General features: G+C 39.0%; 1 protein-coding gene across 1 annotated transcript; it reads left to right on the top strand.

Moving 5' to 3' along the window:
- Positions 1-909: 909 nt before the first annotated feature.
- On the top strand, positions 910-19,290 carry LOC117520251 (vesicle transport protein SEC20-like). The gene is made up of 6 exons (XM_034181565.1): positions 910-1,052; positions 1,507-1,599; positions 4,694-4,785; positions 14,086-14,190; positions 14,265-14,383; positions 18,518-19,290. Exons 1-6 carry the CDS (start codon positions 972-974, stop codon positions 18,712-18,714), a joined length of 687 nt encoding a protein of 228 aa, XP_034037456.1. The 5' UTR covers positions 910-971; the 3' UTR covers positions 18,715-19,290.
- The last annotated feature ends 1,357 nt before the right edge of the window (positions 19,291-20,647 follow it).

Raw genomic sequence — 20,647 nt, 5'->3', positions numbered from 1 at the left:
GGTTTTCCCACCCTTGGGATGGGGGGGGTTGTAAATAAACATTTCCATTTGACCCAGAAAGACAGTGCCACAATATCTTTGTTTACCATCAAGGGCGACTGGTCATTAGAGGGCGCCAGGGCGCCGTCCCCTCAAAATATTCAGGAAGGGAAATATAGCGCAATATGTTTGCGCAGAGTCTGTCAATGACTGTCAATGTCCGTATGAATTTAAGTGTGTTCCAGCACTTCGTTTTAATTTAATTTCTTTTGGTGAGTAAAGCCCACTTCCTGGTTGTCATATGAAAGTGGAAGGAAGAAACTTTTTACAAACATGTGACCTAGGGTTTTGTGTATGTGTGTGTGTCTGTTGACGTGTGTTAATTTTGGTGAGAAATAAATAAATAAAACATTATACATGAGCACTGTTGCTAAATAAAATGTATACGCTTCACAAATATCAGTAACTGTTGAGGCTAAAGACTAAGGTTCTATTTGATACAACTGAACACGTTTTGAACTTTGACCCTAAAAAGAAGTGAAAAGCTTTTCCTTGGGCTGTTTTTTTTTTATTTTTTTTATTAAATCTAATTTAACACTAAAAACATTACAGTGAATCTTGTCATAATAATAGTAATACAATCTTTGGGTGTTTATCGTGCTCTTGCACCACGGGTCGTGCACAATAGGACAAATGTGATACCTGTAAACTTTCATTAACGCAAGTCTTTTATTTCCTCTAATTTACATTTTAACATTATTTTCATTTGGCTAATGTACTACTAATATATATGTGTGTAATATAAAAGTTTCATATATAGATGAGTAAATCAAATTTGGTGAGCAGAGTATGTTTTATTAATAAACTGCTGCTTTCGATCCGTTCAGGTTTTGTTATTTTTCAAGTGTCAGTTCGTCAAATGTCGTTGTGTCCACTGGCCTCCTCCGGCTGCCGTAGTTTCCGCCGGCTCGTCGCCTGGCTACGTTGGCAACATGGCGTCGTCAGATGTTCACGTTCGAATATGTGAACAAGAAATAGTCAAATATGACTTGGAAATAAAGGCTCTTATCCAGGTGCGAATATTTAACTGGTAAGGTTACATAATGCTACGTTACGGCAGGACACGTTGGTAGGTAACACTGACAGAGGAAGTTGCTTTTTTTTTTTCCTTCCTGCTTTGCTGTCAGATAATGCTAATATTAACGTCTGACTCCATCACTTGAAGGAGCAGCCAGTAAAGGAATCAGGACAGCAAAGGAATAGAACATTTGCTTAAAAAAAATATATATATATATATATTTTATACTTGACAGAATTTCCTAGTTTATGAAACCTTTGTCATTGTATAGCTTGTATGAGGAACTAGTCCCTTTCAAAAACATCCCCCCCGTGTCAGCTGGACTTGAAAGTCACTCCAGTTGTCTACAAATAGTCAACAAAGATTCCATTTTGGTTGCAAGTCAGAAAATTGTGCTCAGTGAAAGACACATATTCCATACGTTATTGTACATATTTCTGTCTCACCAGGATATTACTGAGTGCGCAGGACCACAGAGTAAGCTGACAGAACTGAATGTGGATGTCAAAAATAGCTTCCACAGTCTCAGATTGCGGATTCAGGTAAATTAGACATTATAGAGCCCAATGTTGAATGTTGAGTTGGCTTCTTGTATGGAGCTAAATCAAGGCCAAAAGTTTTGTAATCTAAAAATAAAAGATTGAAAAAATAAATTTTGAAACTGAAAATTCAGTGTTTGTTATTGAATTGTATAATCATTTAAAAAGTATTATCAAAAAAATAAGTGTAATATATATTTTTCAGTTTAAATAAATTTTTGATTCAGCTCTAATTTTTTTTTATCAAATATTTTTTCATTCATATTTCTTTTTTTCACCTTCAGATCTTTTTTCACTTTCAGATCTTATTTTTTCAGTTTCAAACTTTTGTCCCCGTTCTGTCGTGGCTTCGATTGAGAGGGGCGTGGAATTGTGAGTGACAGCAGAGCAATCAGTCCTCACATGATGTTGCTTTCAGGAAACGTGGGTACTTTGATAGATAATGACTCTGCTCCTGTCTCCATCATTTATTTACTACACGGCTGGCACGTGAAAGAATAGAGAGAATGAAAGCTTATTATGAGGCTTTAAACCCTCCAGATAAAGCTGTTTATTGTGATCGATGTGTAGCAGTTGGTTCATTGGATCCGTATGTTGTACCGGATAGTGAATTTAATGATGATGTAACAAAGTTGACCGCCCATAAATCCAAATCCAAAGCCGCCCGGAAGAGCGCTCCGGCTACCAGCAGGGTTTAGAAGCCTCACCGTTACAGGCCCGGCACTGAGGCGATGAGAGAGATCCGCCGCTACCAGAAATCCACCGAGCTGCTGATCCGCAAGCTGTCGACCAGGTGCCTTGCTGCCTCCTGCAGAGCATCACAGTGGAGCTCTGAAAGCAGAGGTCGGTCTGAGCGATTTCTCTCACCAGGTGCTGGAAGGGCAGCTTGTGGATCAGCAGCTCGGTGGATTTCTGGTAACGGCGGAGTGCCACAGTGCCAGTGTTCTGTAACGGCGAGGCTTCTTCATACCGCCGGTAGCCGGAGCACTCTTCCGGGCGGCTCTGGATTTAGATTTACCGGTGGTCTGTTTGGTTATGTCCATATTAAAGCTTCCTTCAGATCTGCTGAGCCAGGTCTCTGTGTGTCACTTAGAAAGCTCGTAACACTCCACTGCAGCCTGTAAAATGAGCAACCTGCCTCATTTCCATGCGGTGATGCTGCGCTGCGTTCATGGTCTTGTGTGGATTTGGGACACATCGTTTTTTTGGTATAGGTGTTAAACTTTACAATCTTGCATATTTTCCAGTTTTTAAACATCAAAAATGACCAAGAGTAGTCTAGAATTACTTGTAATAGACATCTTTAGCATCACTTTATTTACAGGTATCAAGACAATACAGTGGAGCGAAAGTGCTAAGTCATTATCTATCATTATTATATGGTATGTGATTTTGCCAACTTCTGATTGGCCCCTTTCACCACTTTCTGAGCTGTACCACATGCCGAGTTGACCGCTGGTGGAGCCGAGTACACCTCGCGTGCAGCATAGTGCTAGCCAATCGAGCAATGCCTTCTATCGATAACGACCAATCAGATAACGCGATACAACACCTACTTTGGCCCGCTTCGAGTTGCGTTGTGCGTCGTCATGACGACGCCGTGTAAACAATGCTGTAAAAACTAAGGGCACAGAAAAAAAAGCTGCTGGCTGCAGCAGCTCCTCGGTCTTCTCTCACAAATGTGTTTAAATACAGTCCATAAAAGTCCTGCTCACAGACTGATTGACAGGACATGTCCACATCAAGTATAACTCCAGACATCTCACGCGCATCTCGCTGTCAAAGTAGGAAAGATAAACTATAACAGAACTCATGCCATCGATGAGGCATTTGAAAGGAAGCGACTGCGATATTCCAACCTAGCAGCTGAAGCAGAGGGGCGGGGCTGGAGTGTGAAGGTGTGGCCAGTGGAGGTCGGCTGTAGAGGCTTTGTAGCCAGATCCACCACAAAGTTCCTGAAAGAAGTAGGGATCAGAGGGCAGGCCCAAAGGAAGCTAATCAAAGAACTTGCCACTGTAGCAGAGCGGAGCAGTCACTGGTTGTGGCTGAAATGCAAAGAGGCAACTTGGGCTTCCAAATGACCGCCAGGTGCCCCCTCCCATATGCTGCATGCCCGGGTCTGATCAGCCTGGGATGGGCCAACCTCGGCAGAGGGTGTCTTGTTGTAAGTGGCCGAAACACCCAATGACGTTCGGGGCAAACAACTGAAGATGTGGCATGGTGGTGGCACCTTGTGATCATTGATCCCATCCCATCTAAGAGGGCACCTCCAACAATTGATTTGCTGATTATTTGGGATTTTTAACAGCTAGTCCTATTAAGAAGTTAGAGCCAGAGCGCAGACCTGCAGCTCAGCACAAATATACTCGTAAACTAGAAGATAAATCAGAGTGCACAGACAGACTGTGCACTCTGATTCCTCTGGGCAGAGAACCTGCAGGCTGCGTTCTCACCTTCTCTCTGCCCCCTGCTGCGCGCACCTGACGCAGACATTCCTGCGTCGTCATGACGTCACAGGAATCAGGATTATGCGAACCAGGTCCGCATAATCACGGGTACACCTCATCAAAAGTCTATAATTGTATAAAGTACCCATATTTCCTGAAAGCAACATCATGTGAGGACTGATTGCTCTCCTGTCACTCACAATTCCACGCCCCTCTTCAATCGAAGCCACGCCCTCCCATGCCAGAACGGGGTCAAAAGTTTGAAAGTAAAAAAATAAGATCTGAAAGTGAAAAAAAGAAATACTCGTATGAATGAAAAAAATTATTTGATCAAAAAATTACAGAGCTGAATCCAAAATTTATTTAAACTGAAAAATATATATCTTACACTTATTTTTATTTTGATAACACTTTTCAAATGATTATAAAATTCAAGAACAAACATTGAATTTTCAGTTTCAAAATTTATTTTTTCAATCTTTTTTTATTTTCAGATTACAAAACTTTAATTTTCAGTTTCAAAATTTATTTTTTCAATCTTTTTTATTTTCAGATTACAAAACTTTTGGCCTTGATTTAGCTCCATATTCTTGTACCTGATTCTGGTGTGAAAATATGATATAAAAATGCATGTGTTTTGTTTCTGACAGGATTTAGCACAGATGGCGATGGAACAGGACAAAGAGTCAGACAAGCAAGCTTTGTTGAATCAGGTAGAGGGACACAGAAAACAGATGTTGAGGTAATGTTTTGAACTTAATTTGAAATATTCAGATTTTTCTAAATGTTCACATTAATACTTACCTTGTCATCTGAATGGTGGCCAGAAATCACCTGATCACCTCTATCCATTTGTGTTCAGTATGTTGAAAAAAGGGGGACATACGTAAAATATGGCCAGGTTGTTCTTGGATCATGGAACAGTTGAATCTTGGTGTTGACATGCAGTTCATTTGGAAAGTCTTCATATCGCTTCACGTTTTCCACATTTTGTTGTTACAACCTTATTCCAAAATTGAGTAAATAATTTTTTTCCCTCAAAATTCTACTCAAGCACCTCATAATGACAACATGAAAAGCTTTTTTTTTTTTTTTTTTTTGCAAATTTATTAAAAAAAAAAAAACTAAGAAATTACGTGTACATAAGTATTCACACCCTTTCTTCAATACTTTGCTGATGCATCTTTGGCAGCAATTACAGCTTCACGTCTTGTTGACTATGATGCCACAAGCTTGGCACACCTATCTTTGGGCAGTTTTGCCCATTTCTCTTTGCAGCACCTCTCAAGCTCCATCAGGTTGGATGGGGAGTGTTGGTGCTCAAGGGCGCAATTTAGAACTAGAAATTGGGGGGACAAAGTGTGAGGCCCACAGGGCCGAAGGCAGGGGTCTGGGGGCCGCTTTAGGCCCCCAGAAGCCAATGGTTTCTACTAGATAAGCTCAGATGCATTCTGAGCATCCAGAACAGTAAATTTAATGTTTTGAGAAGACCATAAAGTGGACACCATTTGACTTATACAACCCCTGGCAAAAATTATGGAATCACGGCCTCGGAGGATGTTCATTCAGTTGTTTAATTTTGTAGAAAAAAAAGCAGATCACAGACATGACACAAAACTAAAGTCATTTCAAATGGCAACTTTCTGGCTTTAAGAAACACTATAAAAAGTAAGTCCCTTTGGCTGCTCCCTTGTTTGCACTTGGGGTCGCCACAGCAAATCCAAGGTGGATCTGCATGTTGAATCGGCGCAGGTTTTACGCCGGATGCCCTTCCTGACGCAACTCCACGTTACATGGAGAAATGTGGCAGGGGTGGGATTTGAACCCGGAACCTTCTGAACTGAAAACCAAGTGCATTAACCACTTGGTCAACACCCCTGCTTAAGAAACACTATAAGAAATCAGGAAAAAAAAATTGTGGCAATCAGTAACGGTTACTTTTTAGACCAAGAAGAGGGAAAAAAATATGGACTCACTCAATTCTGAGGAATAAATTATGGAATCACCCTGTAAATTTTCATCCCCAAAACTAACACCTGCATCAAATCACATCTGCTCGTTAGTCTGCATCTAAAAAGGAGTGATCACACCTTGGAGAGCTGTTGCACCAAGTGGACTGACATGAATCATGGCTCCAACACGAGAGATGTCAATTGAAACAAAGGAGAGGATTATCAAACTCTTAAAAGAGGGTAAATCATCACGCAATGTTGGAAAAGATGTTGGTTGTTCACAGTCAGCTGTGTCTAAACTCTGGACCAAATACAAACAACATGGGAAGGTTGTTAAAGGCAAACATACTGGTAGACCAAGGAAGACATCAAAGTGTCAAGACAGAAAACTTAAAGCAATATGTCTCAAAAATCGAAAATGCACAACAAAACAAATGAGGAACGAATGTGAGGAAACTGGAGTCAACGTCTGTGACCGAACTGTAAGAAACCGCCTAAAGGAAATTGGATTTACATACAGAAAAGCTAAAGAAAGCCATCATTAACACCTAAACAGAAAAAAACAAGGTTACAATGGGCTAAGGAAAAGCATTCGTGGACTGTGGATGAAAGTCATATTCAGTGATGAATCTCAAATCTGCATTGGGCAAGGTGATGATGCTGGAACTTTTGTTTGGTGCCGTTCCAGTGAGATTTATAAAGATGACTGCCTGAAGAGAACATGTAAATTTCCACAGTCATTGATGATATGGGGCTGCATGTCAGGTAAAGGCACTGGGGAGATGGCTGTCACATCATCAATCAATGCACTGTTTGTCACTCATTAAGTCCATGCTTCAGAGACTGCAAGCTGTTATAAAAGCCAGAGGTGGTGCAACAAAATACTAGTGATCTGTTGGAGCGTTCTTTTCTTTTTCATGATTCCATAATTTTTTCCTCAGAATTGAGTGATTCCATATTTTTTTCCTCAGAATTGAGTGATTCCATATGTTTTTCCCTCTGCTTGGTCTAAAAAGTAACTGTTACTGACTGCCACAATTTTTTTCCTGATTTCTTATAGTGTTTCTTAAAGCCAGAAAGTTGCCATTTGAAATGACTTTATTTTTGTGTCATGTCTGTGATCTGCTTTTTTTTTCTACAAAATTAAACAACTGAATGAACATCCTCCGAGGCCGGTGGTTCCATAATTTTTGCCAGGGGTTGTACAATTTGAAACTGTGGATATAAGTACTTTATTCTGAGCATAGCCAGCATTGATTTTATTAACATCCTGGTGTAAATAAGGTATCACCACGTGTAGAACTCAAAAAGAATGATAGGTTGAGTTCTCATTAAAAAACAACTGCAATGTGGTAAAATGTATTCATAAATATGAAAGAAAAGGCTCTTAATAATTATTAACTATCGCATACTATATTTTTTTTTTCTCAAGATTTGTTTTTGCATAAGTTTGAAAAAAACAGATCATAAGTTTAGGATAAATTACTTATCATGAATTTAATTTTCGAAGTGGCACTAATGACAACACTCATACTGAACATAATTTCGCTTGCATAGACTGATTTTGGAGATCAAGCAATAATTGCTGATGGGCAATAATTGCAAATTAGCATATGGTCCATTGATACTTATGTGTAGACACTAGTCCCTAGAGGCAACTATTTTTGGTTTCAAATCTGGGCAAATACAGTCCCAGAAAATTCTGAATGTGACAAACAAGAAACAGGTGTTGTAAACAAGTCAGTGCTGCTAAAAATACAAACTTGCATAAACAAAGATACTATTCTGACATGGTTTTGTACATAAGACTGACATGGTTTGCACATAAGACTGGCATAGCATGTTTCAAGTACACACATATATGTCAGAAGGTGGGGGGGGGGGGGCATACCATATTCTGTCCCCCCGGTTGAAAAGGTGGTGGGGGGGGGGACATGTCTCCCCTATCCCCCACCAAATTGCGCCCATGTTGGTGCACAGCCATTTTCATATCTTTTCAGAGATGTTCAATTGGATTCAGGTCTGGGCTGTAGGTAGGCCACTCAAGGACTTTCACAGAGTTGTCATGAAGTTATTCCTTTTGATTTTTTGGCTGTCTGCTTAGGGTTATTATCCTGCTGAAAGATTAACTGTCACTCCAGTGTGAAGTTAGGAGCACTCTGGAGCAGGTTTTCATCCAGGATGTCTCTGTACATTGCTGCATTCATCTTTCCCTCAATCCCACTGTACCGTACACACATGATTGGTGGATTGCTGCAGAGATGGTTGTCATTCTGCTAGGTTCTCCTCTCTCCACAAAGGAATGCTGAAGCTCTGACAGAATGACCATCAGGGTCTTGGTCACCCTGACCAAGGCCCTTCTCCCATGATCGCTCAGTTTAGACAGGCGACCAGCTCTACGAAGAGTCCTGGTGGAGCCGAACTTCTTCCATTTAAGGATGATGGAGGCCGCTGTGTTCATTGGGACCTTCAAAGCAGCAGAAATGTTTCTGTACCTTTCCGCAGATTTGTGTCTTGACTCAAGACAATTCTGTCTCGAGGTCTACAGACACTTCCATTGATTTGGTTTGTGCTGTGACATGCACTGTGAACTGTCAGACCTTATATGTAGGCAGGCGTGTGCCTTTCCAAATCGTGTCCAATCAACTGAATTTAACCCAGGTAGACTCCACTTAAGCTGTAGAAACATCTCAAGGATGATCAGTGGAAATAGGATGTGCCTTAGCTCAATTTTGAGCATCATGGCAAAGGCTGTGAATACTTATACTCCCTTAGTTTTTTATTTTTAATAAATTTGCAAAAATTAAAAAAAATTCACATTGTCATTATGGGGTATTGTATGTAGAAATTTAATGAAAAAAATGCATCCATTTTGGAATAAGGCTGTAACGTAACAAAATGTGGAACAAGTGAGGCACTGTGAATACTTTCCGGATGCACCGTAGGTGGCTGTGGTTCCTTAATGGCTATGGTCATGTACATTACGTGTAAATTACAAAAAATGAAAAACATCTCAAGGATGATCAGTGGAAAATTGACACGTTTTAAAAAGGGGTTTTTCATATAGTGCCAGCAGGACAGTCCACAAACACTGAGACTCTGTGAGAGGACGACGGGGAGCGAGGAAGGCATGTTCGTCTGTTATTGTGACAGACAGAATAACAACAACCCTCAGTGCATCTCAGACTCCAGGACTGATCATTACGCCCAAACCGACAATCCAAACCGGACCCTGGACTGTCTCCCGAGGTGTCAGCGCACATCCACCGGCGCGGCTCCACCTGAAGCCCGAGGCGTCAGCGCAGTTCCACCGGCGCGGCTTTACCGAGGCCCGAGGCGTCAGCGCACATCCACCGGCGCGGCTCCACCTGAAGCCCGAGGCGTCAGCGCAGTTCCACCGGCGCGGCTTTACCGAGGCCCGAGGCGCCAGCGCGGAGTTATCTGACCATGGGTCCGAAGAAGGCACTGACGGCGGAGGAGGGAGACGATATAAAGAAGTCCCTGGACTTTTTGTCTGAGGAAATCTCTGTGGTTAAAATGCAGCAGAAATCCATTATGGAGCTGGTGGAAGAAGTGAAGGCTCTCCGGATCCAGAATGCCGAGAAAGACCGGCGTCTGGTGTACCTGGAGAACCGTGTTGCGGAGTTGGAACAGTACACAAGGATGAACGACGTTATTATTACAGGAATTCATATTAAACCTCGATCCTACGCACGGGCGGTGTCAGAAGACAGCGGAGGGGAGGCCAGCGAGCAGGAGGCCAGCTCAGTGGAACAACAGGTGGCTGACTTCCTGCAATCTAAAGGTATTCAAATGGACTGTAATAACATTGAAGCGTGCCACCCCCTGCCCAGGAGAGAGGATGGAGACAAGCGAGCAGTTATAATGAGGTTTGTCAACAGAAAACATAAAATGGCATTGTTAAAACAGGGACGGAAACTCAAAGGAACAAACGTATTCATCAATGAACATCTGACCAAAAGAAACGCAGACATCGCCAGGAAAGCTCGTTTCTTAAAAAAGCAGGGAAAAATTCAACAGACATGGACATCCAACTGCAAAACATTTATCAAATTGAATGGAACACCAGAACAAGCGAAGGTTATGGTAATCAGGAACATCGAGGATCTGGACAAATATGACCAATAAGGTATGAGGACACAAACACATCACAACACCATGACACAGACCAGAGGAACCTATTCATCTACTACCTATTCATCTACATCTGGAGACAAGAAGGATATAACTCAAAGGATTGCTGATCATGGAAAAGTAGAACTGAGAACATTTAAATACACAGACCACAATGTACTGGACTTGGAGCACAATATAGACCCGGACAATAATTTCTTCTCAAATATCAATGACAGTTGTTGCTATTATACAGATGAACAGTTTAATCGGATCATTAGAACGGATAACAAATTATCAATAATCCATTTCAACAGCAGAAGTCTATATGCAAACTTTAACAACATTAAAGAATATTTAAGTCAGTTTAAAAAAATATTTAACATAATTGCTATATCAGAAACATGGATCAATGAAGATAAAGGAATGGATTTTGAACTGGATGGATATGAATTTAATTGTGTAAACAGAAAGAATAAGAGTGGAGGAGGAGTGGCTGTGTATGTGGATAAGAACATGGATTATAAAATAGTAGACAATATGACAACTGTGATTGATAACTTATTAGAATGTATAACTATTGAAATATGTGAAGAAAAAAGCAAAAATGTATTAGTCAGCTGTATATATAGAGCACCAGGATCTTGTATTGAAACATTCACTGACTGTATGGGAAAAATGTTCTCAAAAACTAATCAAAAAACTGTGTTCATTTGTGGTGACTTAAATATTGATCTGCTCAATCCAAATAAGCATAAAATAACAGATGAATTTATCAGTATAATGTACAGTATGAGTTTATATCCAAAAATCACCAGGCCAAGCAGAATTACATCCCATAGTGCTAACTTAATTGATAATATATTCAGCAATGATATTGAGAATAACACTGTGAGTGGATTATTAATCAATGACATTAGTGATCATCTACCAGTTTTCATCGTTTATAATAGAAACCATCGGCGGAATCAGCCAGAGGAGAAAATAAAATACAGGCGAGTGCGGACAGAGGAAAACATGAACACACTAAAGAAGGATTTACAGGAGCAAAACTGGGAAAAGGTATACAGTGAAAGTGATGTTGATAGTGCATATGAAACTTTTTTTACAAATATTTACATCATTATATGATAAAAATTGTCCAATTAAACAAGACTACAGAAAACAAAAAATCCAAGCTCGACCATGGATGACGAAAGGGTTACGAAATGCATGTAATAAGAAAAATACACTGTATAGAGAATTCATAAAACTAAAGACTAAAGAGGCAGAAAATAGATATAAGAAATAGAAAAATAGATTAACTAATATTATACGGGTATGTAGGAAGGAATATTATAGTAACATATTATATAATAACAAAAACAATATTAAAGGAATATGGGATATATTAAATAGCATTATCAAAAATGGTAATAAAAAACAGAGTTACCCTCAGTATTTCATTGATAATAATGTCAAGAAGGAAAATAAGGATGAGGTAGTCAACGGTTTTAATTATTTTTTTGTAAATATTGGACCAAGCTTGGCAGAAAAAATTCCCGATTCCCAACCTGAGGATTGGGATAATAATCTCATAGAAAGAAATCCCTGTTCAATGTTCCTCACAGCAGTGGATGGAAAAGAAATTATAGACATTGTGAATAATTGTAAATATAAAACATCTACCGATTTAAATGAAATTGATATGGTGGTGGTAAAACAGGTCATTGAATGGATTGTAGAACCATTAACATACATCTGTAACTTATCATTTCAAACCGGTAAATTTCCCAATCAAATGAAAATAGCTAAGGTTGTGCCACTGTATAAGACTGGGGATAGACACCACTTCACAAATTATAGACCTGTTTCTTTGCTTCCACAATTTTCCAAATTATTAGAAAAGTTATTCAATAATAGATTAGACAAATTCATAAATAAACATAAATTACTTACTGATAGTCAATATGGATTCAGAGCACATAGTTCAACATCACTTGCATTAATAGAATCAGTTGAGGAGATTACAAACGCCATAGACCACAAATTACATTCAGTTGGAATATTTATAGACCTTAAAAAGGCTTTTGATACAATCAATCATGACATATTAATCAATAAACTTGAACAGTATGGGATTAGGGGGTTGGTGTTGCACTGGGTGAGAAGCTACTTAAGTAACAGAAAACAGTTTGTGAAGTTGGGGGAATATACATCATCATGCTTGGACAATGCTTGTGGCATCCCACAGGGGTCAGTATTGGGTCCAAAACTGTTTCTAATTTATATAAATGATATTGTCAATGTTTCCAAAATATTAAAATTAGTATTATTTGCAGATGACACAAGCATTTTTTGTTCAGGGGGGGATTTGCAGGAGTTACTGAGGAGGATCAGTATAGAAATGGGAAAATTGAAAATATGGTTTGACAGAAACAAATTATCATTAAACTTAAGTAAAACAAAATACATGTTATTTGGCTATTGTAATACAGACATACAGGTTCAGTTACAAGTCGAGGGGGTAGATATTGAAAGGGTACATGAAAATAAGTTTCTGGGGGTGATAATAGATAAGATAAACTGGAAGACTCATATAAAACATATACAAAGTAAACTGTCAAGAAGCATTTCAGTTCTAAACAAAGCAAAACATATTCTGGACCACAACTCACTCCGCATTCTTTACTGCTCACTGGTTTTACCATATTTACAGTACTGTGCAGAGGTATGGGGTAATACTTATAAAGGTACAACACAATCACTATCAGTAATGCAGAAAAGAGCTATAAGAATTATTCATAATACTGGCTATAGAGATCATACAAATCCACTATTTTTACAATCCAAATTCTTAAAATTCACAGGCTTGGTTCATTTTCAAACAGTACAAATTGTGTATAAAGCAATAAACAATTTACTTCCAGCAAATATTAAAAATATGTTTTTTAACAGATCAGGGGATTACAGTCTGAGGGGGAAATTTAATTTAAAGCATCAGTGGGCACGAACAACATTAAAAGGTTTCTGTATTTCTGTCTGTGGGGTGAGGATGTGGAACAGATTGGGAGTGGGGCTCAAGCAATGTCCAAGCATGAACCAGTTCAAACAGCGGTACAAAAATATGTTTTTTTCTAGGTATAGGGAGGAGGAAGGGTAATGAGGGTTAGGGTGTTTTTGTTTTTTGCTTCGGCTTGTAAATATATAGTATTTTGTATGTAAGTAGGTATGTGTAGGTGTATATTTATGTTTGTGTATATATATGTGTATATATATATATATATGTGTATGTGTATGTATATGTGTATGTATGTTGATGTGTGTGTGTATGTATATATATATATGTGTATATATATATATATATATGTGTGTATATATATATATATATATATGTGTATATATATATATATATTATATATATATATATATATATATTGATATCAGTTTAGGTGTGTAGGAATCTATGTGTATATGTGGCAAAGGGTATTACTGGTTGTGGGGAAGAAGGGGTAGGGATAAATAAGCTGATGCTTCACCCTACCCCTTTTCGGACATGTTGGGTACACAGTAGGAACTTTTTTGTTATTGTCTTTACTGATCTATCTTGTAATTGTTGTTGTATCAAATGTTCGAAATAAACAGTTTTCATTCATATATCATGAAGAATTGCAGTATTTTTTCCGTACTGACTTTGGGGACGTGTGTTATTTAATCCAGTGAAATGTCATTTGGTGACCAGCTGATGGCGTCCCATCCAGTCTTTTTTGTCATATGCACTAAATGCAGACAACCTTCATCCACCAAAAATGTGTGTATGGTATGGATGAACTTGTGTTGAAGGAGACTACACCAGCATTAGACATGAAGGAGGCGTGTCCTCTTGTCTCTGTTAGTATTTGCTAAAGCTCTCTTGCTTAGCTATAATTAATAATTGCCTAATAAATGTATTGATTTATTTTGTGTCCATTTTGCAGTAATCAGACTGCTTGGAGGAAATCCAACCTGGCCTGCAAACTGTCTATTGACAACATGGAAAAGCAAGCACTTCTGAACAACGCCAACAGTGACGTGAGACAAAGGTGAGCTGCCAATATGTCGTACTGCTTTAAGCAGCTGTGCCTTCACTTTCTGAAATTTCCTTTTTCTATTTTAGGAAGATGACCAAAGAGGGGATGAGCCAAACAGCCAGTAGCATTACTGAGAATCTGATGAGTATCAGCCGAATGATGGCCCAGCAGGTTCAGCAGAGCGAGGAGACCATGACCACACTAGGTTAGTGAGACTCATCAAAATGAATGGCAACTTTTGTTTCCATCTAAACAGAAAATGGAAAATTAAATTAAAAATGTTATTTCTGTTTTTTAAAAAAATGCTGCACCATGACTTTACTCAGACAGTGTATACTTTCACCAAGGCCCAACCGTGTTTTCTTTATCAGTCATCAGCTGTGCACGGCATTGGGGTGCACACTTCACAGTGGTGCTTCACCAAATTATGACATCATTGAAATGTTACTCCTGGATCTGCATCCACCTAAAAAATCTATTCAACCTTTCTTTAACCTGAAGTCAGTCTCTCCATCAAACTTCAGTAGTCCCCATTTGTGTCTTTTTGAAATGCCCTGTTGTTAAACTTAACTGAAAATATTTTCTTCTTTGCAGATATAAACATTCAGAAAGTTCAAATACCCTTTATGTAATAAAACAAAAATCCAAAAATCCTTCTATCAATCTTTTTATTTCTTTTTTTTAATTCACCTAAATTTTTAATGTCCAGCTTTGAATAGAAGGCCACAGATATCAAATTCTTACATCTACAGTCCAAATTTTGATGGCTGACAACTAAAGAAAATACAGACATCACTTCATAAAAGAGTGACCCCTCCTCCTCCTTACCAGAATATATTTTGTGCTGCACGTCTTTTCTGAAATCTGTGGTCACTTGATATAACATGCAGTTTAACTGAACCAACAAGCATCCGTAGGCTCTATATAAAATAAGGTGTGTATGTGTGTGTGAGAACTGTAGTTTATATTCTAGAGCAGTGGTTCTCAATCTTTTTACAGTAAGTACCACCTTAGAAAATAGTTGGCTTTCCAAATACCACCATTACAACCGGAATTCAAATAATTCAACTCAATTTATTTATATAGCACCAAATCACAAGATAGTTGTCCCAAGGCACTTCACAAGGCTAAGATTTAACCTTCCCCACCCGCTGAGCAAGCACATTGGCAACAGTGGTGAGGAAAAACTCCCTGGAAGAATGAACATGTAGAGGGATCTTGGTTACAACACAACAGCTCGAAATAGAAGAAAGCATACGGATTATGATGAGTTAGAACCATTTAAAATGAAGTTGAGGGCTTAAAGCATTTTTGTATTCATCGTGGACCATCAGTGACATCCAGGACTGTGTCTGGCAGTAAAGAAAAAACAAGTTCTCTCACATACACATCGGTCCAGAATCTGCAGTGCGTTTTGACAGAGGAGCAGGGCAGAGAAGTTGTCAAAATGACTGCATGTCTTTGCAAATTAGAGCGTTGATACTCGATCTGGGCCTGATGGGTCAGGTTCAGACAAATATTTCAAAATGATATTCTGGTTGGGTCGGGTTCGGTCACGTCAGCACAAAGACACTGAGCGTACAGAACATTTGTGAAACAGTGTCACAACACTGCCTTTGTAACCTCAGCTGCTTATAATTACTGACGTTATTGTTGTTAACTGTGTAATTTAATATACTTTTGTAAGCAGAATGCTGAAGTGTGGTAGATAGCATTGTGTTTGTAGCACACAGAGCAAATAAAAAGTCTTATTCTGACCTCGTGCATCCTTTCAGACAGATTCATCGTCACCTCCTGACGGAAATTGTTGCCCACATAAGACGCCCTTGTTCTGGAAGATGACGTCTGGAAATAATTTAAATCTTTATTGTGGAAATTGAATCAACAAAGAAGCGTGCGTTAAAAGCTTGAGAATTATTAATTGGTGCGCACCTACATGTATTGACAGTGATGGACCCTGTACATGTAACAAAATAAGCCTAGACGCATGTAGGAGATTTTTGTCAATTTATAATTGCTCTCCATCACGTTTGTTTGTTACAACAGAAACTGATTTGCAGCTCGGCATCTGAAGTGTGTATTAGCACACATTAATTTTGCTTCGCTTACAGAACCGAGCCCATAACTCTATGACCGAGTCATAGATATAACTCTTTTATAGTATATTTCTATAATATAACTTGATGGCCTGAGCCCGTCTCTTATGAAGCATTGCTTCATTTCAGTTCGTTTGCAGAGCTGATTCTGACTCTTAAGAAATATTCCTTCATTTCGCTTCACTTTCATGCCGCGTTCACACCGGACGACACACGAGCGACGGCGGCGACAGGTTGCCATGTAATCCCTATGGAAGGACGCGTTGTGGCGCCACAAAAGTTCAAGCCACGCAATGTGATGTGATGGACGCGAATGAAGCAGTTTTGAGCAAATGGCGCGTTTGTGGCGCAATATCGCCTCGCGTTGCCCTCCTCCACAAGTTGAAAAATCTGAACTTTTTCGTCTTGTCACGTCGCGATGACCAATCAGGGACTGGATATGTAGTGATGTGGTGATGTCTGGAGTTTATACTTGATGTGGACATATCCTGTCTCTGGCAGCCAGCCTGTGAGCAGGACTTATGTCCCTTTTGTCCTTTATTTCACAATTATGACAGAGTTTGAGGAGAGAGAGAACAGCAGCACTGCAGCAGCAGCCAGTTGTTATTTTTTTTTTTCACGTGCGCGCGAACGAATTCCCCGTGAAAATTATTTTATTTATTAACTACACAGATATATAATAAAACAAATGGTGACTGGTTTATAACACAATTATGACAGAGTTGGAAGGGAGAGCGAGCAGCAGCACCGCAGCAGCAGCCAGTTTTTTTTTTTCACGTCCACGCACGAACGAATCGTCCGTGAAGATAATTTTTTTTAACTACAGAGATGTATAATAAAACAAATGGTGACTGGTTTATAACACAATTATGACAGAGTTTGAGGGGAGAGCGAGCAGCAGCGGCAGCCAGTTTTTTTATTTTTTATTTTTTATTGCTCACACGTGCGCACGCGAATGGGACAGGAGGTCGTCAAACTGGGTCCTGGAGAGGCATAAGTACCACTAAAAGCGGCCGTCATCCAGACGCAGCTCCTGCAGCAAATGATGAATTTCTGGTGTCGTGTGGCTCCGGTGTGAACACGGCTCAAGCAGAGCGACACACTGGGCGATGGTGGTGCGTCCATCACCAGGCGAGGGATACGAATTTGTGGTGTTGAGCGTGAACATCAGCAAAGACTGGCGCCAGATTGGTTTTGTTTAAGGATCAAAGTCGTTAAATCCTTCATTGTGGATAGTCTGCTCCATTTGTTTGTATTGATTCAATGAGAAGTTGTTGAGTTAGCCTTAACATTATGTGAAGTAAAGCAGCTGATTACGCTATTAAAAAAAATGAGTTTGTTTGGTTGATTTGGTGTACAAGAGGGAGCCCACGTACCACAGTTTGAGAACGATGGTTCATGAAAGTTGTAGAGGACATATTACTGAATATTTTCATGTTTTGTTTTAGGCCCAAAAAGTTATTTTATTTATTTTAAATCTATAAAGATCAAATTGAAAATAAAATATTGCTTGTTTTTTTTTGTGCGAGAGATTTTTGCAAACAAACATAAAACAAATACAGTTAAATTATTACAACACAGCCATAGTGGACAAAAGTGAAACAATCTAATTAACCAAAAGTGCCAGCATGTCCCACATGTGTCACAGTCAGGGTATAAGCTGAGGTTCTTTTAAAAACATAGTTTTAATTTCCACTGTATAATAAACTAGTCAATTAGTAGTTTTCAGACAAACAAGATGCTTTATTAAAACAATAACATGAAAATTGTCATAGTGAAAACCAACAAATACAATTTGAACACTGTAAATACATTCAAATAGACCACAAATACAGTTTATAGCTAAAGGTAACCCCTTAAAACGTGTCTTTAAAGAAAGGAATAAATAAGACAACACCTGGTGCAGATTATAGAAATTTTTAAAGTTATCCATAATGTGCATGGCTTTATGACATGAATACCATGTCGTGCCACTGGGAGGCACTGTTGCTGCGGTTAAAGGAGTTGTAAATGATTTAGTGCCACAAGTCGCACCAACATCTATCCATCCACCATTTTCAGAACCAGCTTATTCCAGTTAAGGGTTGGGGTGAGGGATTGGAGCCTATCCCAGCAGCCACAGGGCAAAAGATGGAGTACAACCCACACAGGTGGCCAGTCTATCGCAGGCAGGGCAGAGACATACAAGTCTTAAACCAAAACACTGACTTCCCTTCACCCAATTTTGGCTCCTCTCTTTGTAGCCACCTCCTCAAAGACAATCCAAGAGACCAGTGATGAATTTAAGGCGATGACGGGGACCATTCAGCTTGGGAGGAAGCTTATCACCAAGTACAACCGCAGAGAACTCACTGACAAACTGCTTATTTTCCTGGCGTTAGCACTTTTTCTTGCCACAGTTCTTTATATCCTGAAGAAGAGACTGTTTCCTTTCCTCTAGACTGCTGGCACAGTGTATTCAGTCTACTGTGTCCTCAAATGTCTCAAAATCTCTAAACCTTCACCACACTTTACCTCCTGCTGTATAGACTGAACAGTGTCCTATAACATGACGGTAAACTGCACAGGTTCATGCAGTTTTATTTATAGAATTATTTCATGTACATGATGTTAATTATACAATCGAAGGACTTGTTTTTTTCTGTCAGAATACCAGGGTACCTCAAAAAGTTCTCAGCCTCACCCAGAAACCGTCACATGAGAAAGATTCTTGCATTAGTTTTCAAAATAGTCTCCCTTAGCTCCAGTGCACTCGGTCCACCAATGTTCAAGCTTCGCTATGCCTTCACACAAAGAAGGTCACATCTTCAGGAAGGTACACCTTTTGTTTCCAGGTGGGGCTAAGAACTTTTTTACTCATATGTACCTGTAAGCACAGCAAACTGTGCCAGTTGTGTAAGTGATGCTGTGCATTGCTTTTATTGAGGTTGGATGTGAGGTGAGATCGTTGGCTCATTTTAACATTTTACATTTCTAGGAATTTCTGAAAGATTTCTTTTTTGTATGTGTCAAAAGTGAACAGGATAGTTCCAGAGATTTTTAAAGGAGAAAGTGACTGAGACTGCATTAACCCTGACAAGAGTATATTAATTTGAATTTTAGCTTTGCATTATCACACCTTTAATTGCCTTAATTAGGCCTTTTTTTATTTTGGATGACGTGAGACCATGATAAGAGGCCTCCTGGAAATAGAGAAATTCTGAAATAAATACGAATTTAACCGTTACTCTTATAGTTTACTCTTTTCATTTAAAGGCACAAATTGTGATTTGTGCAAACGTTTGTGGATTTATTATTATTGTTTTTGTTGTTATTTTCTCCAATAATATACAAATAATGAATGTTTATGAATTCAACGGTACGAATATTTCATGAGGTGAAAGCTGGAACATACCATTCAACAAGGCGATATTTGTACCATTGAAAGAATGTAAAAACATTAATTATTTGTTTTATATAATGGCTAAAATAGATCCATGTCATTTTATGTCATATTATTAATTTATAAACAATAGAAAAGGGACTTGCATTTTGGTGCGTCACTGCACTGACTTTGTGTACTTCCAAAAAAAAAAAAAAGGAAAAAGACTTTGAGTACCTCCTCACTCCAGCAAAAAATCACGTCAGAAATTTGTCCAGCTTTGGTGCATCACTGCTGCACTGACATCAACAATCCAATACGACCTTTAATAGGAGTCCAAAAATAAGCGAAAAAAAAAAAATCACATCAGAAATTAGTCCGACTTTTCATTCTAACTTACTAACAGCTCTTTATGCCTCCAGACGGCTTACAGCACAGTGGATTTGTTTTGTGTGTATGTGTGCGTGTGTGTGTGCCTGCGTGTGTTCAGAGAATTAGCACCGTCAGTTAGCTCCTCCAAATCGTTGTCCATCAGCTAAACAAACTCTGCATGTTTAACTAAACGCTGCCCATGCTAGTGGGCGGGTTTCATAAATGTATGGAACCAAATTTGCATGCTAAATGGAACAAAATTGAACTCTAAATGAAATGTAACACAAATGGGATGAATAATCCATGTCATGTGACATACAGAGCACCAGTCAAATGACAAGGATCCACTCAGCCATTATATAATAGATTTGGATTTATAATTCCATTGTAGCTACTGGTTTGTTTTGGAACTGAAATGTATCTTGTAACTTTTAAAATGTTTTAAGACCAATCTCATTTATTTACAGTTGTTTATTATATCCAGTTGATGCACAGACCATTAAAAAGAAAATGAGTTTTCAGACTGTGCGTTCCATTTGATGTTTGTCCACGTTGGTTTTGTGGTCTGCAGCAGAGCGGCAGCGGTTAAGGTGGCAGAGATAGAGTAGCATGCGTCATGCCTGGGTTCAGATAAGACCCG

The sequence above is a fragment of the Thalassophryne amazonica genome, chromosome 11 (genome assembly GCF_902500255.1).
Source record: "Thalassophryne amazonica chromosome 11, fThaAma1.1, whole genome shotgun sequence".
Classification (NCBI taxonomy): domain Eukaryota; kingdom Metazoa; phylum Chordata; class Actinopteri; order Batrachoidiformes; family Batrachoididae; genus Thalassophryne; species Thalassophryne amazonica.
This window is presented reverse-complemented; position numbering and strand designations above follow the sequence as displayed.